This window comes from Thamnophis elegans, chromosome 10, assembly GCF_009769535.1.
Source record: "Thamnophis elegans isolate rThaEle1 chromosome 10, rThaEle1.pri, whole genome shotgun sequence".
Classification (NCBI taxonomy): domain Eukaryota; kingdom Metazoa; phylum Chordata; class Lepidosauria; order Squamata; family Colubridae; genus Thamnophis; species Thamnophis elegans.
Genome location: NC_045550.1, coordinates 67,171,795 through 67,199,651, shown reverse-complemented (window position 1 = coordinate 67,199,651; position 27,857 = coordinate 67,171,795). Strand labels below are relative to the sequence as shown.

Sequence of the window (27,857 nt, the reverse complement as noted above, 5' to 3'; positions counted from 1 at the left end):
TGCACTGCCCTTTCTTCCTTTCCAGTCGTCCTGTGCCGGAATCAGGAGGAGCAGCTTTACAATGATCTGATGGTCGGTTATAACCGGAATTTTCGCCCCGCTTCAGACAAGGAGGAGATTGTCAATGTTTCTCTCAAGATGACCCTCACCAACTTAATCTCCCTGGTAAGGAACGGGGTTGTCATCCCTTCTTGGGGACTTTCGGGATGTGTCACACTCCCGTCGGAGTCTGAATCCGAGGGGGAAGTCCATTGGCTGACGAGGAAACTAGGGAAGGGCAAAGTCAGGCTGGGAAGAGCGGGGGAGAGGTAGAACAAGGGAGAGGGGGGGGTCAGATGAAGACCAAGGCCCACCCCCCTCTTCATAGCAATAGCAATAGCAATAGCAATAGCAGTTAGACTTATATACCGCTTCCTAGGGCTTTCAGCCCTCTCTAAGCGGTTTACAGAGTCAGCATATCGCCCCCAACAACAATCCGGGTCCTCATTTTACCCACCTCAGAAGGATGGAAGGCTGAGTCAACCCGGAGCCGGTGAGATTTGAACAGCCGAACTGCCGAACTGCAGTCAGCTGAGGTAGCCTGCAGTGCTGCATTTAACCACTGCGCCACCTCGGCTCTTCATCCTAGGGAGCGCAGGGAAGAACGGAGAACAGAACAACATGGGTTGTGTGGCTTACGAGGGAGGAAAGGGCCCCAATTCTGTTCACAAGGCACACCTGGGGATGGAGTTTAAAGGAGAGGCAAATGGGAGGGACGGTCGTCTTGAACAAAACCTGAGTTTAACTGCTTAGCTGAGTCCCTGGCATCTTGTCCTGCCGGATTAATTACCTTATCTTGCCTTGTTGGATTTATAGTTGGAAATTTTCTTCTTACAACGTTTGGACTGGAGTATTTTCAGCCAAAGGCTGTTACGGGTTTGTGGAACAGTTGAAAGGGATGTTGGAAGCACAGTTGGTGTTAATAAAGGGACTCATAACGGTGCTCTGGCTGTGTTGCCTTCGTTTGCATGCCCCGGATCATCACAGGATGGACCAAGAATGTACCACCCTTTTCCTTCTCAAAGTCTCTAGAGCAGTGTTTCTCAACCTTGGCGACTTTAAGTCCTGGGGACTTCAACTCCCAGAATCCCCCAGCCAGCACAGCTCCGGTGCCTGCCGGGAGCACAAGGTACCATTCCCATATGGTACTCCAGAGGGCCCGCCCACCCGCCCACCCGTGCTCCTTACCGGTATTTGAGGTTTTCAGGGCTTCCATGCACGGAGCATACGATGGCTGCGTGACGCTCCGCTGAGCAGCTGGAGTGTTGCAGAGGCGTTGCGGAGCATTGTGCGATATGTACGCATGCGCATGCTGTGCCCATTCATGTGGTGGACCCCCGGCCTCGTTGCATCATACCGGTTGCAACCGGATCCGGAACTCACCACTGTAATCTGTGTATGGTAACCCTTCAGTGCACCTTGTAGCATATACATACAGCAACATATTTATTATTTATAGACCCCGAGGTGGCGCAGTGGTTAAATGCAGCACTGCAGGCTACTTCAGCTGACTGCAGTTCTGCAGTTCGGCTGTTCAAATCCCACCAGGCTCAGGGTTGACTCAGCCTTCCATCCTTCCGAGGTGGGTAAAATGAGGACCCGGATTGTTGTTGGGGGCAATATGCTGACTCTGTAAACCGCTTAGAGAGGGCTGAAAGCCCTATGAAGCGGTATATAAGTCGAACTGCTATTGCTATTGCTATTATTATGTTTAGCTATTTTACTGCATTTTCAAATTAATACTAACTTGTAAATATATGTTTAATTTTTATCAACCGTTTACATTTTTGTTCCTGTGAGTAGCTGTCGTAGGGGCCCCAGTACACGGTTTTGCCCAGGGCCCATAATGCTGTTATGATTGGCGGTGCGATGGTCGTAATTTGACAGATGGTTCACGAGTCACTTTTTCTGCGACCGTCATAACTTTGAGCCATCATTAAGCGAACGGTCATAAGTCAAAGATTACCTTTAATCCCATTTCTTTTGTGCTTTTCCAGAACGAGATTGATGAAGCTCTCACAACGAACGTGTGGGTAGAGATGGTAAGTAAAGACCCAGGACCATTACGTGTTCTTGTAGGAATGTCTGTGACTCCTGTTAAACAGGCAGCTTAACTCAGTTGCTGTTTTGGCCCGCGAGCGGAGCTGGTGCCAGTCTTGGAGAATGAGGAGGTTGGGGAGGAAGATGGGCCAGTCTTGGAGTCTGGGGAAGGCTCTGAGGAGGGCTCTGTGTCGGAGGCAGAGAGGGGGCCAGGGCCGTCTGACAGTTATCAGCTGCCTTCGGAGTCAGACATCAGTGAGGCAGAAGAACAGCTGGAGCCTGTTCCCAGTGTGCGCATGCGCAGAGTGTCCAGACGAAGGGAACAGCTAAAAAGCAGGGGCTGACTTGGGAGTAAGGCCACAGGTGGATGATGAATGGCCCTTCCCAGAGGGAATAAAAGAGGAGCAAAAGGGGAGTGGAGTTTGCAGGAGACAATTGAAGAGCCGAGGTGGGGCAGTGGTTAGAGTGCAGCACTGCAGGCCACTTCAGCTGACTATTATCTGCAGTTCAGCGGTTCAAATCTCACCGGCTCAAGGTTGACTCAGCCTTCCATCCTTCCGAGGTGGGTGAAATGAGGACCCGGATTGTTGTTGGGGGCGATATGCTGACTCTGTAAACCGCTTAGAGAGGGCTGAAAGCCTTATGAAGCGGTATATAAGTCTAACTGCTATTGCTATAAGGAAACTACAATTAACAACTAAACAGCAGGCCGACAAGGCCCTAATTAACAACTAAAAGCTATACACAACCAGGAGACATTAATACAAGGCGTAGAACAAGTGCACATATTAGAATAGAATAGAATAACAGAGTTGGAAGGGACCTTGGAGGTCTTCTAGTCCAACCCACTGCTTAGGCAGGAAACCCTATTCTGGAGAGAGAGAGAAGTTCTCGGATGATGGGTTCTAGCATGAACTCAAAAAGCTTGGAAGAATAAATCTTTGGTCCCAGTATCCGATTCCACCTGGATCCTACAACGCCGAGGTGGCGCAGTGGTTAAATGCAGCACTGCAGGCTACTTCAGCTGACTGCTGTTCTGCAGTTCAGCTGTTCAAATCTCACCGGCTCAGGGTTGACTCAGCCTTCCATCCTTCCGAGGTGGGTGAAATGAGGACCTGGATTGTTGTTGGGGGCGATATGCTGACTCTGTAAACCGCTTAGAGAGGGCTGAAAGCCCTATGAAGCGGTATATGTCTAACTGCTATTGCTATTGCTATTATCCTGGGATGTCTATGGAGACCCTCACTCACCCAGATTATGGTTGTCCCAAAGATGCTTTTTTTTCAAGAGGCAACTGGACTTTCTGTGAAGACATTTCGCTTCTCATCCAAGAAGCTTCTTCAGCTCTGATAGGATGGTGGGGAATGGAAGTTGAACAGCCTTCTCTCAACAGAAGGGGAGGGATGTGACATCCTCTATCTCCAGTCTGCAACACAGTCCTTTCAGCAGTTCCAAGAAGGCTCCACGCCCATTTGCACCACTCAGGTGACCCCGAGGACACAGATAGACCTCCAAGTAGCCTCAACAACTCTCTAAAATAATGCAAATGACCAGCTGTCTGCAAGGAGTAGAAATCCTTCCATTCCCCACCATCCAATCAGAGCTGAAGAAGCTGTTCACGAACCAATTAAGCAGAACTAATTATACCCCTGTGACCTCAGCTCCTAAGGACCTGATAGGCTGGTGGTAAATCAACACTCCTATTGACTGACAAGGGGCCCGTTTCCCAGACGTCAATCATTTCTCTGGCTGTTTTTGTCCCTGCTCAACCCACAATCATAATAGCTGTAGTAATAGTTCCTTCTCTTGTTGATATTTGCCAAGCCAATATGAGTAATCAAGTTTGTTATCACCAGAAATGGAGAGATTACCGTCTGCAGTGGGACCCAGAAGAGTATGGCAACATCAAATGTTTGCGGATCCCTTCGAAGTTGATCTGGCTGCCAGATATAGTCCTGGAGAACAAGTCAGTAGTTTGCAAAAGTTGTTTTTGCTTTCCATGTCCCTCTGATGGCAATTCTTTGTGTCATATATATCCTAATCTAGTTGGACCCTTCCATGGATCCACAAGGGATCAATCCCCCACCAGGTGAGGCATTCTGAGCATCCCGAGGGCATTTTTTGAAAAGGGACCAAATCAGTGGTGGGATTCAAATCTTTTTACTACTAGTTCTGTGGGTGTGGCTTGGTGGGCGTGGCATGGCTTGGTGGGCATGGCTTGGTGGGCGTGGCTTGGTGGGCATGGCTTGGTGGGAGTGGCAGGGGAAGGATACTGCAAAATCCCCATTCCCTGCTGATCAGCTGGGACTCGGGAGGCAGAGAATAGATGGGGGCGGGGCCAGCCAGAGATGGTATTTACCGGTCCTCCGAACTACTCAAAATTTCCGCTACTGGTTCTCCAGAACTGCTCAGAACCTGTTGAATGCCACCTCTGGACCAAACGGTTTGAGGGACAGAGAGATGAAATGAGTCAGCAACAAGGATGATTAGGGGACTGGAGGCCAAAACATATGAAGAGCGGGAACTGGGTATATCTAGTTTAATGAAAAGAAGGACCTGGGGAGACATGATAGCAGCCTTCCAATATCTCAGGGGTTGCCACAAAGAAGAGGGAGTCAAGCTATTCTCCAAGGCACCTGAGGGTAGAACAAGAAGCAATGAGTGGAAACTAATCAAGGAGAGAAGCAACTTAGAACTGAGGAGGAATTTCCTGACAGTGAGAACAATTTATCAGTGGAATAGAATTTGCCTCCAGAAGTTGCGAATGCCCCAACACTGGAAGTCTTTAAGAAGATGTTGGATAGCCATTTGTCTGGAACGGTATAGGGTTTCCTGCCTAGGCAGGGGGTTGGACTAGAAGACCTCCAAGGTCCCTTTCAACCTTTTTTCCCCTGTTGTTATTGTTTTTTTCTTGTTTTCTGTTCTGGTGCGGTGGCCTAGAGGTGGAGCTCAATCCTAGGTAGAGGCAGATATTTCTCTCTTTGGAGATATGTTCTCACAATGAGAACATATCTCCTGAACAAAGCTCCGCATTAGCAACAGGAAAGGCATCTGGCCAGGAAATATTCTGCCAGCTCCATTAAGTTGCTCAGACTCTACCCCCCCCCCAAGGGATAACGGGGGTCCTTATAAAAAGATGACAGAGAGATGAAATGGTGAAAACTAGGTGCCTCTTCGGTGAGGCCAGCCAGACCGAAAATGGAAGCCCCCAAACCTTTCTGATCTCTAAAGGAGAAAAAAAAAAGGGTCATATACAACATACAGTGTAAGGATTGCAACAACCACAATGTAGGACAAACGGGCAGAAGACTGGCAGAAGGCATTCATGAACACCAACTAGCAGCCAGAAGGCATGGCAAAAATCCTTTAATTTCACAATCTAGGCCAGGCCAAGTCCAAAAATGCCAGGGAATTTCTAGACGTCTGGCATTCTGACAAATCGGCCATCAACAGACACATAGACATTAACAACATCTACCGAAGAGACAATCAACCAGCCCAAAAGAGAAAAAAAAGACTCCAGCATAGGGGTGTCAAACTCATTGAAGGCCGCATCAGGTTGTGTTTGATCTCGGGGTGGGTGGGTGGGTGTGGCCAGCTTGACATCATTCATGTTAGGGGACGCCTCTGGTGGCCAAGTGCTAAGACCCTCCCTCCCTCTCATTATAATCTCCTTCCTTCCTTCTCTTCTTTTTCCTTCCCTCTTCATTCTCCTTTCTTCTTCCTTCCTTCCTTCCTTCCTTCCTTTTCTTTTTCCTCCCTTCTTTCTCCTTCCTTCCTTCTCTTCTTTTTCCTTCCTTCTTCATTCTCCTTTCTTCTTCCTTCCTTCTTCTTTTTCCTCCCCTCTTCTTTCTCCTTCCTTCCTTCTCTTCTTTTTCCTTCCCTCTTCATTCTCCTTTTTTCTTCCTTCTTTCCTTCCTTTTCTTTTTCCTCCCTTCTTTCTCCTTCCTTCCTTCTCTTCTTTTTCCTTCCCTCTTCATTCTCCTTTTTTCTTCCTTCTTTCCTTCCTTTTCTTTTTCTTCCCTTCTTTCTCCTTTCTTCTTTCTCTTCTTTTTCCTTCCCTCTTCATTCTCCTTTCTTCTTCCTTTCTTCCTTCCTTTTCTTTTTCCTCCCCTCTTCTTTCTCATTCCTTCTCTTCTTTTTCCTTCCCTCTTCATTCTCCTTTCTTCTTCCATCCTTCCTTACTTTTCTTTTTCCTCCCCTCTTCTTTCTCCTTCCTCCCTTCTCTTCTTTTTCCTTCCCTCTTCATTCTCCTTTCTTCTTCCTTCCTTCCTTTTCTTTTTCCTCCCCTCTTCTTTCTCCTTCCTCCCTTCTCTTCTTTTTCCTTCCCTCTTCATTCTCCTTTCTTCTTCCTTCCTTCCTTTTCTTTTTCTTCCCCTCTTCTTTCTCCTTCCGTCCTTCTCTTTTTTCCTTCCCTCTTCATTCTCCTTTCTTCTTCCTTCCTTCCTTTTCTTTTTCCTCCCTTCTTTCTCATTCCTTCCTTCTCTTCTTTTTCCTTCCCTCTTCATTCTCCTTTCTTCTTCCTTCCTTCCTTCCTTTTCTTTTTCCTCCCCTCTTCTTTCTCCTTCCTTCCCTCTCTTCTTTTTCCTTCCCTCTTCATTCTCCTTTCTTCTTCCTTCTTTCCTTCCTTTTCTTTTCCCTCCCTTCTTTCTCCTTCCTTCCTTCTCTTCTTTTTCCTTCCCTCTTCATTCTCCTTTCTTCTTCCTTCCCCTCTTTCCTTCTTCTTCCTTCCTTGCTCTCTTCCCATTTCCCCATCTTTTTCTTCGTCTTTCCTCTTTCCCTTTCTCCTTCCCTGTCCCTTCTTGCATGCTCAGATGCTGAAAAGGGAAAACACTTCTTTTTTTTCTTTTTAGTTTGTTTTGCTAGCCTTCTGCCAGAAAAAAATGGCGCCTGGGAGGGCCACGAGCTGAGTTTTAGCTGGCAAACACAGCACAGGCCAGTCCTTTGCTGTTTCTAGGGCGGCCCTGCGGGCCAGATCTAAGCACCCCATGGGCTGCATCCTTGAGTTTCTCCACCAGTAATCAGCACCCAGATCCGCATAGATTAACTCCAAGCTCAACTTCAGACCAACAATCAAGTAAAGGATACCCCAATTAAGAAACTGCCCAAGAGCCGTCAGTAAACAGCACAGTCAAAGAATCCCTAACCCCAACCACACAGGCCAGAATCACACATCAGAATCAAAACTGACAGCAAATAGCACTCCTTACTGTTGGCAACACTGATGACGTTACCTAATTCGGTCACGAAACGTCTCCCAGAAAACAAGCAAGCTCAGAGAGCACCAAGCCCCCCCCCATTCAGAGGTGAAAGGATACCAATTCACCTGAGCCAGTAGTAAAAATTGCTTTAAAAAGTTTTTTTTTTTAAAGGTTCAGGCGATCAGGCGACACAGCTGATCGTTGGAACCTTTTAAAAAACTTTTAAAACAGTATTTTTTTTACTACTGGTTCGGGGGAATAGGTGGTAAAAAAAGATTTTAAAAAGTAAAAAAAAAAAAAGGTTCTGACGATCGCGTGGCACAGCTTTACAACCTGTAAACTGATTGTCGCCGCCGATTGGGTGTGAGATTGTGTGTGAGTCGGTTGTGTAGCTTTTGTGTTCTTTTTGTGTAAAGTGTGACGGTTTGTTTTTGAGCTCTCTGTGGCCCTGTGAGGTCCCTGCTTGCTTGTTGCACCAAGCCACGCCCACCCGGCCACATAACCACCAAGACACGCCCTCCCGATCACATGACCACCAAGCCACGCCCACCAAACGGGTAAGGAACATTTTTCGAATGTCACCACTGCCCTCATGTCTGATCTCTTTCCACCCTTCTTCCTTGCAGCATCGATGGGGTCTTTGATGTGGCCTTGTACACCAACGCTTTGTTATCACCTGACGGGAGCATCACTTGGTTGCCCCCAGCTATTTATCAGAGCGTCTGCTCCATTTTCGTCACCTACTTCCCCTTCGATTGGCAAAATTGCTCCATGGTGTTCCAGTGAGTGCTTCCTTTGGTGGTAGGGGGATAGGATGGGGAGGGAGGAAGGAGTAGGATGGGGAAGGGAAGGCTCATCTGAGTGGCCTTCAAGGTCTTCTTGGTGGTGGCCTTGGGAGAAAGTCTACAGATTAAAGCAGGGCCATTGAAACACGGGCTACATTTGATAGGACTTTCAGATCGTCCTTTTCAATCCTGCCATTGGCTGAGTGGGCCAAATCATAGAGAGGAGAGGAGGAAGAAGGGCTGGGGTAGGTGATGATGGGGTGGTGGAGAAGGAGGAGTTGCAGATGGAGGAGGAGCTGAAGGAGGAGAGTTGGAGGAAGAGGAGAAAAAGCTGGAGGAGTTAGAGGAGGAGGAGCTGGAGGAGGCGGAATTGGAGGAGGAGGAGTTAGAGGAGCTGGAGGAGGAGTTGTTGGAGGAAGAGGAGGAGGAAGAGTTGGAGGAGCTGGAGGAGTTAGAGGAGGAGGAGTTGGAGGAGAAGGAGCTGGAGGAATTACAGGAGGAGTTGTTAGAGGAGTTAGAGGAGGAGGAGCTGGAGGAGGAGTTTGAGGAAGTGGTGGAAGAATTGGAGGAAGAGGAGGAGGAGCTGGAGGAGTTAAAGGAGGAGGAGCTGGAGGAGGAGGAGCTGGAGGAATTACAGGAGGAGTTGTTAGAGGTTAGAGGAGGAGGAGTTTGAGGAAGTGGTGGAGGAATTGGAGGAAGAAGAGGAGGAGCTGGAGGAGGAGGAGCTGGAGGAAGAGAAGAGGAGTTGGAGGAAGAGGAGGAGGAGCTGGAGGAGTTAAAGGAGGAGGAGCTGGAGGAGGAGGAGCTGGAGGAATTACAAGAGGAGTTGTTAGAGGAGTTAGAGGAGCTGGAGGAGGAGTTTGAGGAAGTGGTGGAAGAATTGGAGGAAGAGGAGGAGGAGCTGGAGGAGTTAAAGGAGGAGGAGCTGGAGGAGGAGGAGCTGGAGGAATTACAGGAGGAGTTGTTAGAGGTTAGAGGAGGAGCTGGAGGAGGAGGAGTTTGAGGAAGTGGTGGAGGAATTGGAGGATGAGGAGGAGGACCTGGAGGAGGAGGAGCTGGAGGAAGAGAAGAGGAGTTGCAGGAAGAGGAGGAGGAGCTGGAGGAGGAGGAGTTGGAGAAGGAGGCGATTCCAACCTTCCTCCAGCATCCCCAATGCCATGAATTGATCCTAGTTGTGTGTCTTCTCCTTGCAAGATCTCAGACCTACAATGCCCTTGAGATCAACCTCCTGTTGACTGTCGAAGAGGACACAACAATTGAATGGGTTGTTATCGAAGATTTCACAGGTAAGCAGGTGGGAGGAAGGATTTCGCCATGCGACTCGGGTCTCGCTACATCCGAAGGGTCATCCTAGCATTGGTACCATTAGGGAACCACCTGATGCCTCTTGTTGAAAGTCACTTTCCTCCTTGCTCCCCGCCTTCCTCGTGATGTCATTCCAGGTTAGACTGTCCCTGAACATGGAGGTTCCAATAAGCTCTCTCACCATGTACGACCCCCCTCTGCGCTTCCCCCACTTTTGGCACGCGAGCCACAAAAGGTTCGCCGTCACTGGTTTAGGGTCTCCTGCTTGAGCAGGGGGATGGACTAGAAGATCTCCAAGGTCCTTCCCAAACTCTGTTCTTCTGTTATTCTACTCTGCCAAACTGGCCTCTAGTTTTTCCGCAGGGGGTCCACAACATCGAAGCCTCCTTCGTATTTCCATTAGCACCATCTCCTTATCTACTGTAGTCCTGAATTAGTTGGTCTTCTGGAGATCGAGGGATTTGGAGCAATGCTCCTCATCACGGCTCTCCTTTACTCAGCTTTTCTGATTGGCTGGTTTTCATAGCCATATTGAGCCGAGGTGGCGCAGTGGTTAGGGTGCAGTACTGCAGGCCACTTCAGCTGAACTGTTATCTGCAGTTCGGCGGTTCAAATCTCACCGGCTCAAGGTTGACTCAGCCTTCCATCCTTCCGAGGTGGGTGAAATGAGGACCCAGACTGTGGGGGCGATATGCTGACTCTGTAAACCGCTTAGAGAGGGCTGAAAGCCCTATGAAGCGGTATATAAGTCTAACTGCTATTGCTATTGCTATAGCCAGATGTTCCAGCTGGAAGAATCAGAATCTTAACAATTTGCACACCTCTGTCATGGATGTCATATCTCTGCATTTTAATTGTTTGATGAGATTTTTTTCAAAAGCCTTTCTCCTAACTTAGTAGGCCCCCTTTTTTTCCTTTTATTTTAGCGTCGCTGGCCCAGTCCCTCTGGGCTTTTGAGGCTAGGAAGATGAAACCTACTATTCCTAATTTTTCTCTGCCTCTTTGCACTGGGGTTCTTTATCTGCGGCATAATTGTCATTTTTTTATTTGGTCCAACTGTTAGAAGTTTCCTTTTTTTAAATTGAAAATGTGTTTTTATTTTTCCATTTTTCATTTTCATACAGTCACATATATACTGTGCATAACCGGGGCCATATAACATTAAACAATAAACACAGCCATTCCTCTTGTCAACAATACCCCCCAAAATAGAAACCCAGTGTACCTCTTCGACCCTCCATACACCCTTTCTTTCGCCCCCCTCCAACTTTCCATCTTCCCTCCATCCTTCCCCTCTACCCTACTTCCCCTCCCCCTCTACCACTCCTCTCTCCTGATACACTCCCTCCCTTCCTTCTCACCCTCCCTCCAATCCTCTCTCCCACCCTCTCTACCCCTCTTTCTTCTATCCCTCTACTCCTCCCTTCGGTGTATTTCTACTATATGTCAATATATTCAGCTTGTCCTATTTTTACAGTGGAATTAAAGAGCAACAGTATACAAGTGCAATCGCGTTACATTGAAATCTAACACATACTATATATCCCCCCTCCCCCCTAACACCCCACCTCCCTTCCCCCCCCTGACTTCCCAGAGCCCGTACACGGTATAGATTTTTAACAAACACAGTCTAAAATATATTAAGACAAAAGTTTCCTTTTTTTAATGAGAATTTTGAAAAACAAACTTTTACAAATATTTACTTCCCTCCCCCCCTCCCCCCCAGCCCCCCTTAACCTGCCCCCCCCCCCGACTTCCCAGAACCAATACAGGGTATAAATCTTTGACAAAAAATTTTAAATTAAATTTTAAATTTAAATTTAAACAATGTAAAATATACTTAAAAAGAAAAAAAAAGATACTTTTTTTAAATATACTTTTTTTTATTTTCCACTTTCATAACATATAATCACATGTATACTATTCCTATTGTATTAAGTAGTAATTACATCAGTTCCTCTTGTCATCAACGCCCAGAAAGATAAAAACCAATTATCAAGATAGCTGATAACATCTTTCAATTGAGCTTTAGCTCCTCCTTGCTAAACTAGCTCTAGACAATTTATATCATTCCTGGTCTTTAATCATAAGCTATCTGGAATTTCTTAGTCCCATATTTATTTTGAGTATAATCAATCCATCTTCTCCACTCCAGTTTATATCTCTCGTTTGAGTGATCCTTGAGATATGCAGATATTTTAGCCATCTCAGCTAGGTTTGTTACTTTCAATGTCCATTCTTGAATAGTAGGCAAGTCTTCCTTCTTCCAGTATTGCGCCACCAACAATCTAGCTGCAGTTATTAAATGCATTTTTTTAAAAAATAAGGAGGAGCAGATGGGCTATTGTATTGTCTCCCTTTTTCCTTTGGTTGAAGTCATCCTCTCTGCCTTGTTATCCGCATGGTGTTTGAGGGGGGGGGGGCTCTTTCAATTCCATTTGTCTCCCAGCCTGGCGTGCGTCTCTCATCTCTCTGAGAAATCAATACCTTAAATAGCATTTAGATTTCATTATATAGAAATTAAATAAATCAAGTGACGGAGATAGCCCTTAACACAGTCTTTCCCCAATGTTGGGCCATTTATCTGCTCCTTATTCTAACTACTGTTTCCTGCCCTCTAACAAATCCTTCTGCCGGTAAATGAAATTAATCAATAAACGTTACCCGCCATTGGCTGCGATTTACAGAGCCCAAAATCGTCTATATCCGGGATGGCGAACCTCGGGCACGGGTGCCACTTGTCCTCTCTGCGGGCACGCCAGCCATCACCCCGGCCCAGCTCCACTGTCCATGCGCTTGCGCCTCCCGCCAGCCACCTGGTCTTCGGGTCTCTGCCGCGTATGTGTATGTGTGGGGGCACCAGGACCAAAATGGGGCATGGGGGTTTGCGCATGTATGTACGGGGGAGAGGCACATGTGGGGAGTGTCCCGTATGCATGCACGGGGGCTGGGGTGCATGGGGGGCATATTATGGATGTGGGCACATGCCCCCTCATGCGCCCCACCCGGTGCATGCATACTGGATACTCCCCACGTGTGCCCCACTCCCATACATGCCCATGCGCCCCGTTTTGGGCCTGGAAAGCCTCCTGCATCTACCTGGAAGGCAAAACGGGGTACGCGAACACAAGAAGGTACTAATATCATTCTATAAAGCCTTAGTAAGGCCACGCTTAGGATACTGCATCCAGTTTTGATCACCACACTATAAAAATAGATGTGGAGACTCTAGAAAGAGTGCAGGGAAGAGCAACCAGGAGGATTAGGGGACTGGAGACTAATACATATGGAGAACGGTTTCAGGAATTGGGCATGGGTAGTCTAGGGAAGAGAAGGACCAGGGGAGACATGATAGTAGTCTCCCAATATTTGAGGGGCTGCCACAGAGTGGAGGGGGGTCAAGCTATTCTCCCAAGCACCTGAAGGCCAGCCGAGGAATAATGGATGGAAACTGATCAAGGAGAGATTTAACGTGGAAATAAGGAGGAATTCTCTGACAGTGGGAACAATCAACCAGTGAAACAGAAGTTGCCTTCGGAAGTTCTGAGAGTTTCATCACTGGAGGCTTTCAAGAAGAGAGTGGACTCCATTTGTCAGAAATGGTGTAGGGTCTCCTGATTGGGCAGAGGGTTGGACTAGATGACCTACAAGGTCCCTTCCAGCTCTGTGATTCTGTTCTTCCGTTATCTAGCCCATGGGTCGGCAACCTTCAACACTCAAAGAGCCACAAAGGTCCTAACCGGAAGCCTCCCGTTCAATTCTGGAGCCGACCGGAAGTCCGCTTCCCTCACCATAGAGTCTCCTCCTAGCGCAGTGTCTCTTTTCCTCTACCTATCCTAACTGAAAGCCCTATCAATTGTGGAGCCGACTGGCGACAGGGAGCCACAGCAGCAGGATGAAAGAGCCACATGCGGCTCCAGAGCCACGGGTTGCTGCCCCCTGATCTAGCCCAAGCCCTGCCGAGTGCAAAAATCCTGCCCTGTTGGATTGGTGCGGTATCTTCAACCACACATAATACAACACATTTCTGCAGCCAACCAAGATTAGAGCTGAGCAGGCTTTGGATGTCATGTGAATACAGCTGGCAGATGTTTACTTTCCCCCAGCTGGTTAAAGGGATTGACAAAATCTCCTTTGCGCGTGTGAATTTGCTGCATCTTAATAAGTCTGCAGCCAAGGACTTGTCTTCCCTTGTCTTCTCCTGCAGCTGATGGAGACGTCGATATGCTGCTTCCTTGGGGACCTCCCTCCCACCCCACCCACTCCAAATTCTGAACCCCTGCAGAGGCTGACCTGTTTCCGTCATGTTTTAATAGCAGATGGAAAACACAAGCGGCGTCTCCTGGTTTTCATTTTTATTCCAAGCCAGTCATTGCGCCCCCCCTGTTCAAAAGCTGTTGCTCGGGCAGATGATATGGGGTTGGGACACAATGCAGGAAAACCATCAGCAGCTCAATGATACGTTACGCCTGGCTGGGCATAACAGCCGAGAGAAGGAAAGAAAAGAGACAGGTTTGGGTTTTTTTTTTCTTCTTCTAAGGGACACCTGGAGACCTCGTGGGACAATAAAGCAGAATATTGGTAGCTGAGGGTTGACAGGAGGGGTTTGAGCCTGGTGGTTTTCTTATCAAGATCTCGTTACCCCAAACTAGGTAACATCATCAGTGTTGGAAAGGAAGGGCATTTGCAAAAAGGACGAGGTGGAGGGTGGGGGGGAATAGGAAGGATTGTGGGGTCTTTGGTGCTCTCTGAGCTTGGTTGGTTTCTTGCAGACATTTCATAACCCAACTAGGTAACATCATCAGTGCTGGAAGAAAGGAGGAGGAGGAGGAGGAGGAGGAGGAGGAGGAGGAGGAGGAGGAGGAGGAGGAGGAGGGGGACTATGGGATTGTTAGTGCTCTCTGGTTTTCTTGCAGATGTTCCCTTACCCAACTAGGTAACATTATCAGTGCTGCAAGGGAGTGGGGTTTGCAGAAAGGAGGCTGAGGAGGAGGAGAACTGTGGGGTCCTTGGTACTCTCTGAGCGAATAGATAGTGAGGATCGTTTTGGCGAGGTGGCCTTCTTCCCCAGGGGAACAGAGGCTGCTTTTGGGGAAAATGGAAAGTGGAGTTGGAAGACACCTGGAAATGTGGCTTGAGTGTGTATTGGAGAATGTGACTTTGGAGGGATGTTTCTAATTTACAATATTATGTGGTGTAATTCCGGTCTGTGCCAGATCTGGAACTGCAACGGACTTTGCCAATTTGATGTCTACCTAAATGAAAGAAATTTGATGGACTTTGCACATTTCTTTTTTGAATGGGTGACATCATTTGGATACCTGACAGTTGGCTGCAGTGAGTTGGCCAAGGTGAGTTGGCCATAATTAGTTGGCTAGGGTGAGTTGGCTGTGGCGAGCTGGTCAGGGTGAGTTGGACATGGTGAGTTGGACTCAGTGAGTCAGACACAGTGAGTTGGATGCAGTGAGTTGGACATGATGAGTTGACTGCGGTGAGTTAGACATGGTGAGTCGGACACAGTGAGTTGGACACTGTGAGTTGGCTGCAGTGAGTTAGACATGTTGAGTTGGATGCAGTAAGTGGACATGGTGAGTTGGCTACGGTGAGTTGGCCAGAGTGAGTGGACACTGTGAGTTGGCCGCCGTGAGTCGGACACAGTGAGTTGGACACTGTGAGTTGGCCGCCGTGAGTCGGACACAGTGAGTGGACACTGTGAGTTGGCTGCAGTGAGTTAGACATGTTGAATTGGATGCAGTGAGTTGGACACAGTGAGTGGACATGGTGAGTTGGCTGCCGTGAGTTGGATGCAGTGAGTTGGACACTGTGAGTTGGCTGCAGTGAGTTAGACATGTTGAGTTGGACGCAGTGAGTTGGATGCAGTGAGTTGGACACTGTGAGTTGGCCACCGTGAGTTACACATGTTGAGTTGGACACAGTGAGTGGACATGGTGAATTGGCTGCCATGAGTTGGATGCAGTGAGTTGGACACTGTGAGTTGGCTGCAGTGAGTTAGACATGTTGAGTTGGATGCAGTGAGTTGGACACAGTGAGTGGACATGGTGAGTTGGCTGTGGTGAGTTGGATGCAGTGAGTTGGACACAGTGAGTGGACATGGTGAGTTGGCTGCCATGAGTTGGATGCAGTGAGTTGGACACAGTGAGTGGACATGGTGAGTTGGCTGTGGTGAGTTGGATGCAGTGAGTTGGACACAGTGAGTGGACATGGTGAGTTGGCTGTCATGAGTTGGATGCAGTGAGTTGGACACAGTGAGTGGACATGGTGAATTGGCTGCCATGAGTTGGATGCAGTGAGTTGGACACTGTGAGTTGGCTGCAGTGAGTTAGACATGTTGAGTTGGATGCAGTGAGTTGGACACAGTGAGTGGACATGGTGAGTTGGCTGTGGTGAGTTGGATGCAGTGAGTTGGACACAGTGAGTGGACATGGTGAGTTGGCTGCCATGAGTTGGATGCAGTGAGTTGGACACTGTGAGTTGGCTGCCATGAGTTGGATGCAGTGAGTTGGACACAGTGAGTGGACATGGTGAATTGGCTGCCATGAGTTGGATGCAGTGAGTTGGACACTGTGAGTTGGCTGCAGTGAGTTAGACATGTTGAGTTGGATGCAGTGAGTTGGACGCAGTGAGTGGACATGGTGAGTTGGCTGTGGTGAGTTGGATGCAGTGAGTTGGACACAGTGAGTGGACATGGTGAGTTGGCTGCCATGAGTTGGATGCAGTGAGTTGGACACAGTGAGTGGACATGGTGAGTTGGCTGTCATGAGTTGGCCGCAGTGAATGGACATGGTGAGTTGGCTGCGGTGAGTTAGACGTGGTGAGTCAGACACAGTGAGTTGGACACTGTGAGTTGGCTGCAGTGAGTTAGACATGTTGAGTTGGACACAGTGAATGGACATGGTGAGTTGGCTGCGGTGAGTTAAACATGGTGAGTTGGCCGCAGTGAGTTGGTCGTGATGAGTTGGACTCAGTGAGTTGGATGCAGTGAGCTGATCACGGAGAGTTGTCCTAGACCTTCGAGGAGTGAGCTGCGCTACGGCTGATCCGATTATCCTTCCGGCAGAGAATGGCGAGTGGGCCATCAAACACCGTCCGGCCAAGAAAGTTGTGAATGCCGAACACTCCACCCCGAGCGACATCGGGTACCAGCAAATTGTCTTCTTCTTGATCATCCAGAGGAAGCCTCTCTTCTATGTGGTCAACATCATCATCCCCTGCGTGCTCATCTCCTTCGTAGCCCTGCTGGTCTACTTCCTGCCTGCCAAAGGTCAGCGTCCTGGTGGCCTCGTGGCCACAGTTCTTGGACTCATCAAAGGGAAGGGATCTGGGAGATCCTCCAGTCCAGCCCCAGGAATCCTAACGCAGCCCGGGAGGGAAAGTTAAAAAATAGCATTGGGACAAAGACAGAGATTCAGAGCATGAATTGGGTTCCATGGGGGCCTCTTCTAAAATTGCTGGGGTTCAGTTGCAGAGTGGGGCCAGAATATTGTGAGAGTATCATCCTTCCCTTTCCCTTCCCTTTTTCCCTTTCCTTTTCCCTTTTTTCCTTTCCTTTTTGCTTTCCTTTCCCCCTTCCCCCTCTCCTCTTCCACTTTCCCCCTTCCCTCTTCTCCCCTCCCCCTTTCCCCTTCCTTTCCCTTCTCTCTTTCCCGCTTTCCTTCCCTGCTACAAGAAGAACAAACGGTCTCTCCTTTCTGCAGCCGGTGGGCAGAAGTGCACGGTCTCCATCAACGTCCTCTTGGCCCAGATCGTCTTCCTTTTCCTGGTTGCAAAAAAGGTGCCCGAAACATCTCAGGCAGTGCCTCTCATTGGAAAGTGAGTTTTCCCCCCCAAAATGGGCAAAATTTGGATACTGGAGAAGGCACGAATGAGAAAGAGAGAGAGAGAGAGAGAGAGAGAGAGAGAGGGCAGGAGGGAGGGAGGAATAGGTAGAGATAAAGATAGAGGTGGATGGATGGATGGATGGATGGATGGATGGATGGATGGATGGATATGAATCAGAGGTTCGCACCAGTTCGGTAGAACTGATTCGTCAAATCTACCGAACCAGTTAGAAGAGGTTCCACCAGTGGTCCCGGAAAGCAGTCCACACCTACAGAAGAGGTTCCAAAATGTTTTGAAACCCACCACTCACACACACACACACACACACACACACTCACACAGAGAGAGAAAGAGAAAGGAAGAAAGAAAGAAAGAAAGAAAGAAAGAAAAAAAGAAAAAAGAAAGAAAAAGTGAGAGAGAGATGAAAGAAAAAAAGGAAAAAGGGACAGAGACAAAAGAAAGGGGAGAGAGAGAGAGAGAGAGAGGGAGGGCAGGAGGGAGGGAGGAATAGGTAGAGCTAAAGATAGAGGTGGATGGATGGATGGATGGATGGATGGATGGATGGATAGATATGAATCAGAGGTGGGTTCCTACCAGTTCGCACCTATTCGTTAAAACCGGTTCGTCAAATCTACCAAACCGGTTAGAAGAGGTTCCACCAGTGGTCCCGGAAAGCAGTCCACACCTACAGAAGAGGTCCCAAATTTTTTTGAAACCCACCACTGACACACACACACACACATACACACACATACACACTCACACAGAGAGAGAAAGAGAAAGGAAGAAAGAAAGAAAGAAAAAAAGAAAAAAGAAAGAAAAAGTGAGAGAGAGATGAAAGAAAAAAAGGAAAAAGGGAAGAAGAGAGAGAGAGAGAGAGAGAGAGAGAGAGAGAGAGAGAGAGAGAGAGAATGCACATGGCCGGCAAGCCACTCCCACCAGGTCACATGGCCGGCAAGCCACTCCCACAAAGGAGGTCACACCCACAGAGTAAGTTCGAAATTTTTTTGAAACCCACCACTGATATGGATGGACGGATGGATGGACAGACAGACAGGTAATCAATAAGATAAACAGCGTCATCCTATTCCCATTGAAAGGTACTTAACCTTCCTTCTGGTGGTGACCATTACCATCGTGGTGAATGCTGTGATCGTCCTCAACGTTTCTCTGCGCACGCCCAATACCCATGTGATGTCCAAGCGAATCCGACAGGTGAGTCCAAAGGAGGCTTCTGTTTCCCACCTGCAAGGGATGAGTGTTGGGCCCGCCTCCTCCTGGTTCCCGGGCTTTTGTTTAAATGTTTGGTACCTTCGAGTCAAGATTAGCTGCAGGTTTTTTTCTTTTTTTTAAAATGTGTTGATTTATTTACATTAATTGATCTAATTTGGAGCCCCCCTCCCCCCGATTGTAAATGACAGCCTGCGCCAGAGGATGTCCAATTTTGGCAACTTTAAAACTTGTGGACTTCAACTCCCAGAATTCCCCAGCCAGCCATGCTGGCTGGGGAATTCTGGGAGTTGAAGTCCACACCTTATTAACATTATTAAAGAGACAGCCTGCCCTACCCATAGCTTCCTGTCTGTCATCCTTTCCTGCTGTTCTAGCCTGCCAAACTCCATGCTGGCTGGAGAATTCTGGGAGTTGAAGTCCACAAGTCTTAAAGTTGCTGAGGGAAACGGATCCTAGATATTCAGAAGAGATAACTGTGCTGAATAATATTTAAAAAATGACTATAGAGGCTCTGCAGTCACCTAACCTGGGACAACGGTTAAGTTTCCCAAGACTTTAGGAAGGTCTTTAGGGTGGGAGCAGTCTGGATTTCTTTTGGGGTCTCAACCCTGAACCTAAAGCTAAGCCTTGGTTTAGGGCAGGGGGCAGCAACCCGTGGCTCTGGAGCCGCATGTGGCTCTTTCATCCCTCTGCTGTGGCTCCCTGTTGCCGGTCGTCTCCATAATTGATAGAGCTTTCAGTTAGGACAGGTAGAGGAAAAAGGACGCCGCTCTGGGAGGAGACTCTATGGTGGGGGAACTGGACTTCTGGTTGACTCCAGAATTGAACGGGGGGCTTCCGGTTAGGACCTTTTCGGCTCTGAGTGTTTAAGGTAGCCGACCCCTGGTTTAAGGCAAACTAATCAGAGAACGAAAAGCAATCCTCTCCAGAAATACATTACAGAGAGTCCTCGACTTACAACCATCCTTTAGTGATCATTCCAAGTTGCAACAGCGCTGGAAAAAGTGATTCTTGAGCAGTCCTCACACTTACGACCATCATAGCATCCCCACGATCACAGGATCAAAATTCTAGGGGTGACGTGATCATCATTTATGACTTCCCCTGCTGGCTTTGACAAGCAAGGCAACAGGATAAACCCAGATTTGCTAAATGGCCACATACGATTCACTTAACAACTGCAGTAGTTTGGCTTAACAACCGTGGCAAAAAATATATATATGGGTGTGACTCACTAAATAAACGACCTTACTTAGCAGTGGGAGCCCTGGCTCCAGTTGTGGTACAACGAACTGAATAAACTTGCCTGCTTAGCAACAGAAATTCCTATTTCAACTATGGTGGTACAAGTCAAGGACTAGCAGTAATGGGAAAGGGACATCAGTACAGGTAGTCCTCAACTTACGACCACAATTGAGCCCCAAATATCTGTAGGTAAGTGAGTCATTTGTTAAGTGGATTTTAACTCATTTTACAACCTTTCTTGCCACAGTAGAGGGAATCACTGCGGTGGATAAGTTAGTCAGCAGGTTGTTAAGTGAATCTGGCTTCCACAGTGCTTGTCAGGAGGTTGCAAAAAAGGATTGCGCGACCCCGGGTCATGGTAACCGTCATACATGAGTCAGTTGCCAAGCATCTGAATTTTGTGATCACGTGGTCACGGGAAGGGATGGGCTTCAAAAATTTTAGCAACGGGTTCTCTACCTGGTTGCTGGTGGGTGTGGCCATGGTGGGCGTGGCCTAGTTGGCCTCCTGCAGCACAGTGCAGGGGACGATTTTGCCCTCCTTGGGCTCTGGAAGGTTTCCTCGAGTCTCCGGGAGGGTGAAAACGGCATCTTCCGGGCTCCGGAGGCTCCCTGGAAGCCGGAAAGGGCCCATTCCCGGGTTCTGGGAGGCCCATTTTTTCCCCCTTACCCAACCCTCCATGCAGGCCCTGCACTTACGTGGCATCCAAAATGGGCTTTGTGGAGATTCCTGGGAGAGGGGAGGGATGGGGGTGGCCAGCCAGGAGTGGGATTTGGTGGTTTGCCGAATTGTGCAGAATCTTCGCTAGAGGATCGCCCAAACCCAGGCCTGATCCCCCCCCCCCCCCCATGACCTGGTTGTGAGCCGCCCTGAGTCCCTTCTAGGAATAGGGCGGCATAGAAATATAATAAATTCAATTCAATTCAATTCAATTCAGGCAGAACTGGAGCAGCCCACCCCTGGCTACGGGAATGCTGCAACGGTTGTGTGAAAAACCAATTTCGTTGTATTTAAGTACGATGGCAATAAAGATTCTACTTATAAAAAATGATCATCTGTCACTTTTTTCAGGGCCGTTGTAACTTTAAACGGCCCCTAAACGGACTGTTGTAAGTTGGGGACTACCCGTGTTTGGTCTCTTCCCTGCCCCCCTCTACTCCCCTTTCCACCCCCACCCCGTGAATCAATGGAAAGTTTCCCTGGCTTTCCTTTCCGCTCCCGCTTCCCAAAGTGTTTCAGCGCCTGGCTCTGTAGGTCTTCCTGCACCTGGTGCCCCATTACCTGGGCATGCACATGAAACGCATCTCCCTCCCCGATGGGAATCGGCTTGTGCGGCGACGGAGCTCCCTGAATCTGATGGCCAAAGCCGAGGAATACATGCTGTGGAAAGCCCGTAGCGAACTCCTGTTTCAGAGGCAGAAGGAACGAGACGGGTTGATGAAGAGCCTCCTGGCCAAGATCGGTGAGCTTCTGGCAGGCTGGAGGGAAGCCTGGCTGGGTTAACAGGCAATGGTTTGGGAAGATCAGAATAGATCAGAATAGAGGTCTTCTAGTCCAATCCCCTACCTAGACAGGAAACCCTATCCCATTTCAGACAAGTGGTTGTCCAATCTCATCTTTAAAACTTTCAGTGTTGGACCCCCCACAACTTCTGGAGACAAGCTGTTCCATCCATTCATTCATCCAACCATCCAACCATCCAACCATCCATCCATCCATCCATCCATCCAAACATCCAAACATCCATCCATCCATCCATCCATCCATCCATCCATCCATCCATCCATCCATCCATCCATCCATCCATCCAAGCATTCATTCAACCATCCATCCATCCATCCAAACATCCAAACATCCAACCATCCATCCATCCATCCATCCAACCATCCATCCATCCATCCATCCATCCATCCAATCATCCATCCAACCATCCATCCAACCATCCATCCATCCATCCATCCATCCAATCATCCATCCATCCAACCATCCATCCATCCATCCAACCATCCATCCAACCATCCATCCATCCATCCATCCATCCATCCATCCAATCATCCATCCAATCATCCATCCAACCATCCATCCATCCAACCATCCATCCATCCATCCATCCATCCAATCATCCATCCATCCAACCATCCATCCATGTAACCATCTCCACCCACCCATCCTTCTGTCTGTCATGTGTCTTATTTATCTATCCAAGAATCATAGAATAACAGTTGGAAGGAACCTGTGAGGTCTTCTAGTCCAACCCCCTGCTCAAGCAGGAAAACTTATCCCATTTCAGACAAATGGTTGTCCTATCTTTTCTTTAAAACTTCCAGGGTTGGAACATCTGCAACTTCTGGAGACAAGTAGTTTCACTGGTTAATAGTCCTCACTGTCAGGAAATTCCTTCTTAGTTCTAGGTTGCTTCTCTCCTTGGTTAGTTTCCATCCATTGCCTCCATTAGCGATGGAGATTCCAGCCGCCTCATAAGTTGAACATTGTGTCAACGTAAGTGCTGCACTGACGGAAGAGCATTAGACATTCAGGCAGGAATTGCTAATTCTTCGGAGCGACTTCTTGTCCTTGGTCTTTGATGTTTCTCTACTTTGATTTCCATTTCAAGGAGAAGGCTTGGAGAACGGAGGACCCCACGAATTCTGCAGAAGCCTACGCCATGCCGCTCCAGAAATCCAGTCCTGTGTGAATGCCTGCAACCACATCACCAAGACTTTGCGAGAGAAGAACGATTTTGATAGCGTAAGTGCCACGTTCTACTTTCTAAGTTGCATTAACGGAAAAGAGCAACTGGGATGATGAAGGGACTGGAGGCTAAAACATACAATGAACAGTCGTGTTAGGTGAGCGTTGTTAGAGTTGTGTTGGAGAACACACAAACCAGTATACAGAGACACTGCAGTTTAAATAGGCTTTTACTTTCGTGGAAATAGAGGTATTAGTATTTCGTAGTATTTATTAATACTTATAGGCCGCCCTTTTCCCTGAGGGGACTCAGGGCGGCTTACATAAAATGAAGGGAGGGGGTATACAGACAATAAACACAAACAATACATAGAAGTAAAATAGTAAGCAACATTCATTCATCATTCGGGTGGGAACAGTTATCTTTGTCCCCAGGCCTGACGGGCTAGCCAGGTCTTAAGGGCTGTGCGGAAGGTCTGGACGGTGGTGAGGGTACGAATCTCCACGGGGAGATCGTTCCAAAGGGTCGGAGCTACTACTGAAAAGGCTCTCCTCCGTGTAGTTGCCAGTCGGCACTGACTGGCAGATGGAACTCAGAGGAGGCCTAATCTATGTGATCTAATTGGTCGCAGGGAGGTAATTGGCAGGAGGCGGTCTCTCAAGTACGCAGACCCACTACCATGAAGGGCTTTATGAGTGACAAGTAGCACCTTGAATATCAGGTATCAGGTATCAGAGTCCATCAAACAGTCCAAGTCATACACGGATAAGACAGTCAGTCATCAATGTCTTTCAGTTAAGGGATAATCCAAATAATATAGTCCAGTATTATAATAATCAGTTCAGTACTCAAAGTTTGCTAGCAGTTGCAAAACTTACAATAGCTCATGGCACTTTCTAACAGCCAGCTTCCAAAACACTCAGATCAGATCAGCCCAGCATCTAACAAACAGAGAGCTAACAGTCATTCTGGCTCCCTCTTATGGCCGATTGAGGAAAACAGCAACCAATCACATTTTACAGTATGATTTAAAGAAACAGGTACAACATTGTTACATGATTTATATATTGCCAACCCAGCCGTTAGAATTATATTCCTAACAAGTTGCAGGAACTGGGCATGGCTAGTCTAGTGAAGAGAAGGAGCAGGGCAGACATGATAGCAGTCTTCCAGTATTTGAGGGGCTGCCACAGAGAGGAAAAAGTCAATCTATTTCAAAGCACCTGAAGGCCAGACAAGGAATAATGGATGGAAAATGACCAAGGAGAGATTCAAGCTGGAAATAAGGAGGAATCTTCTGACAGGGAGAACAATCAACCCATGGAAGAGAGGTGGCCTTCGGAAGTTGTGGGAGCTTCATCCCTGGAGGCTTTCAAGAAGAGACTGGACTGCCCTCTGTCAGAAATGATGTAGGGTCTCCTGCTTGGGCGGGGGGTTGGACTAGATGACCTACAAGGTCCCTTCCAACTTTGTTATTCTATATTCAATGGAAGATACGTTGCCTTCGGAATTCAGGGGAGTTTTATCCCTGGAGGCTTTCAAGAAGAGACTGGACAGCCATTTGTCAGAAATGGTGTAGGGAAGGGGTGAAATCTTTCCAGCTCGGCTGAACCGGTAGGGACGATTGTCCTTGGTTCTGTGAACCGGTAGTTTAAAAAATGCTTCTGAGAATTGTGTGGGTCAGCTGTGAGCCATGCGATCTCTTTTTTCACTTTTTAAAGCATTTCTTTCCCGGCCAGTTTGGGCGAATAGGCAGGAAAAAAGGCTTTAAAAAGTAAAAAAAAAGTTGGCCACACACAGTTACATGATCCCCACCACCAAGCCACGCCTACAAAACCGGTGTTGGGGGGGGGATTAGATTTCACCACTGATGTAGGGTCTCCTGCTCAGGCAGGAGGGTTCAACTAGATCAGTGTTTCTCAACCTTGGCAACTTGAAGATGTCTGGACTTCAACTCCCAGAATTCCCTAGCCAGCGAATGCTGGCTGGGGAATTCTGGGAGTTGAAGTCCAGACATCTTCAAGTTGCCAAGGTTGAGAAACACTGAACTAGATGACCTACAAGATCCCTTCCAACTCTTGTTAATCCGTTAAATGGTTGTGGATTCATTTCCGGGATGCTCCAAATTTAGAAGGTTTGTGCATTTTTATGTTGATGGAGATTAATTCTCACATCTGGAGCTTCGCTGCCTGTTCCTCTATGTTTTGTTGAGAAGCAGGTTAAAAAGTTTTCGGGGAAAAGAAAAAAGAAAAACTAGAAATCTCGCCATTTGGCTTCATTCCTTTGGAAAGGAAATAGACATTTATCAGCATTTCTCTTTAGACCTGAATCGGAGAAAACAATCAGACCCACATCCATCTATTCTCTCTGGCAAGCCGAAATTGATCATCAGACTGAAGCTCGGTGTATTTTCAACCTCTCTCTCTCCTTATTTCCCTTAGCAGTTTCTTTTTTCCACCCCCATTTGGACCATAAATAAGTTAGATTTAAAGTGCTGGAAAACAAATTGTTCAGCCGGGAAACTTATTTTGTTTTGTGTTTTTTTTGCATGAAAGGTGTCCAAATTGTCGGCCGTTTTACCACCTCTGAAAATTTCTTTTTTTCCTGTTAAAAGAAAGGTCCCCGCTCCCCCTCTTCTTTCTTCCTTACAAAGGTTTCCAGCTCAGTGGAAACTTTGGCTAGCTGCCTCCTTCTCCAGCAATGATATTGCGGAGGGTGTGTGTGCCTATGTCAAAACCGACAAGACGAGGGGTGCGTTGTCACACTCAAAGCCCTGCCTCTCTTGCACACACGAGTGTACAAAAGCTTGTCTTCTCTGCAGCGGAGTCGAAGCGATAAGAGTTTTGTGCTTTGGGGTCTGTCCTACCCCAGGAGGCAGCTAACCAAAGTTAGGGTCTTCACGAGCTTTACATTCAATGAGTGAATGTGTGGCTGAAAAGTGGGAGTGACCTTCTTCAAGGTCGTGGCACGACAAAACCGCGCTCGACTAAGCCGCGCCCGATTAAACCGCGTCGCTGACATCATCAACAGGGCGACAACAGCGAGCGCAGAGAAAGAAGGGCGCTTTAAATAGCGCTTTGAAAGCAAGCCGATTCAACTTAAGGTAAGGGTTAGGTTTAAGGTTAGCTTTAGGGTTAGCTTTAGGGTTAGGTTAAGGGTTAGGGTTAGGTTTAGGGTTAGGATTAGGTTTATGGTTAGGTTAAGGGTTAGGATTAGGTTTATGGTTAGGTTAAGGGTTAGGTTTAGGGTTAGGTTGAGGGTTAGGTTGAGGGTTAGGTTTAGGGTTAGGTTTAGGATTAGGTTTAGGGGTTAGGTTTAGATTTAGGAGTTAATTTTAGGTTTAGTGTTTACAGCGTGCTTCTGTCTCCACGCTGTTGTCGCGCTGTTGATGATGTCAGCTACGCGGTTTTGTCGAGCGCGGTTTAGTCGAACGCGGTTTTGTGGTGGAACCCTTCAAGGTACAAGATTCACTCCCACGAATCCTCAAGTTATGAATGGAATGGACAGACTCCGTTACATTCATAACTCCAGGACAGTGGTGGGATTCAAATAATTTAACAACCGGTTCTCTACCCTAAAGACCAGCTGGGTAGGTGTGGCTCGGTGGTCATGTGACCGTGTGGGTGTGGCCAACTCAATATCACTCACATCAATGGGCGCTTCGCTTTAGCTGTTACAATGTCATAAGGGTTAACCGGAGAGGCAGTTTCTGTAAGCAGGTCAATAAAGATTAGGCTAGAAACAACACCAGAATGTTTCCTTCCTGCCTTCCTTACAGGATTAGCCCTGGAAAGTGGGGAAAAAAACAAAATGAGATTTCTTCCAACAATCGGTTCTCTGAACTGCTTAGAAAGTGACCAACCGGTTCTCACGAATAGGTGCGAACCGGCTGAATCCCACCACTGCTCCAGGAGTACTTGTTTTCTCTTCTGTTCTGTTCTATTCTGTCCATTTTCTCTACTCTACTCTGCTCTTTCTCAACCTTATTTCTCAACTTTAATATGGCATGGACTTCAACTCCCAGAATTCATAGCTGTCTGGGGAATTCTGGGAGTTGAAGTCCACAGGCACATGTTGTGAAGTCCATACATGAGGAAAAAATGCTCGATCATCGTGTTTGTGTGAGAAAGAGAGTGGGGGAAGGGAGGGAGGGAGGGTGGGAGGGAGGGAGAGAGAGAGAGAGAGAGAGGGAGAGAGTCCTGGGAGCGTCAACCATGATGGAAATCCTACTCTAGGTTTTACTTCTGTCATACATACATGGCTTCCATCTTGACTTTTTTTGACTCTTCTGCAGGGAGGTAGAATTTGAGTTGAATCTACTTCCTGGGAAAGCTTTTTAAAAAAATGACCTTGAATGGCATACAACTATGTTTCTATATCAGGGGTGGTATTTATTTATCTGCCCTACTGGTTCACAAATGTGAGTGCCTGCTCTCTCTCTCTCTCGCTCTTCGCTCACACGGGCCACCTCCGTGCATGCACTAAGCCTTCTGTGCATGTGCTTTTTGCTTAAAAAGGGCCTGAATGCGAGGCTATAGAGCCGAGGAAAGTGGGCAGGGCCAGCCGCGATTTCTGCTACCGGTTCGGGCGTACTGGTCTGAACCGGTAGAATACCACCTGTGCTCTATATTGTACACCCAGGGTAATAAGGATATCTCTGGGGTCCTCCATTCTTCTCCACCCCAACATTTGGAGAGCTTCCCCCTTGTGGTTCCCCTGACTTTTCCTTCCTTCCAGGAAAATTAACTTTTCTTTCGAGTTCCCTTGATTTCTTTCTTTCTTTTTTTCCAGGAAAACGAGGAATGGATCCTGGTGGGGAGAGTCATTGACCGTGTCTGCTTCCTCATCATGGCCTCCGTTTTTGTCTTCGGTACCGTTGGCGTCTTCCTGATAGCTCACTTCAACCAAGCTCCAGCCAAACCTTTTGCGGGAGATCCGAGGACATATCTGCCCGAGTAGTGGGCCAGGAATTGGATCCGCAGATCTCAGCTGGGTCCTCTCCTTGGAGCAATTTCATACAGAGAACAAGGCTGCAATGCAAAACCTTTGGGGGGGGACTTACCCCATCTTGCAGAAATACAGGTAATCCTCGACTTACAACCATTCATTTAGTGACTGTTTGAAGTTACGACGGTGCTGAAAAAAGTGACTTATGACCATTTTTCACACTTACACACTTACAACCATTGCAGCATTCCTGATCAACATTGAGCCATGGTGGCACAGTGGTTAGAGTGCAGTACTGCAGGCTACTTCTGCTGCCTGCCGGCTGCCTGCAGTTTGGCAGTTCAAATCTCACCAGGCTCAAGGTTGACTCAGCCTCCCATCCTTCCGAGGTGGGTAAAATGAGGACCCAGATTGTTGGGGGACAAGAGGCTGACCCTGTAAACCGCTTAGAGAGGGCTGTAAGGCACTGTGAAGCAGTATATAAGTCTAAAGACTATTGCTATTCAGATGCTTGGCCACTGACTCATATTT

At 47.8% G+C, this 27,857-nt stretch overlaps 1 protein-coding gene across 1 annotated transcript; it reads left to right on the top strand.

Moving 5' to 3' along the window:
• The first annotated feature begins 36 nt into the window (after positions 1-36).
• Positions 37-27,338, top strand: CHRNG (cholinergic receptor nicotinic gamma subunit). The gene is made up of 11 exons (XM_032224923.1): positions 37-165; positions 2,037-2,081; positions 3,936-4,045; positions 7,907-8,062; positions 9,260-9,351; positions 16,449-16,652; positions 17,086-17,200; positions 18,310-18,424; positions 20,942-21,149; positions 22,302-22,435; positions 27,171-27,338. The coding sequence occupies exons 1-11, from the start codon at positions 70-72 to the stop codon at positions 27,336-27,338; spliced, it is 1,443 nt and encodes a 480-aa protein (XP_032080814.1). The 5' UTR covers positions 37-69.
• The last annotated feature ends 519 nt before the right edge of the window (positions 27,339-27,857 follow it).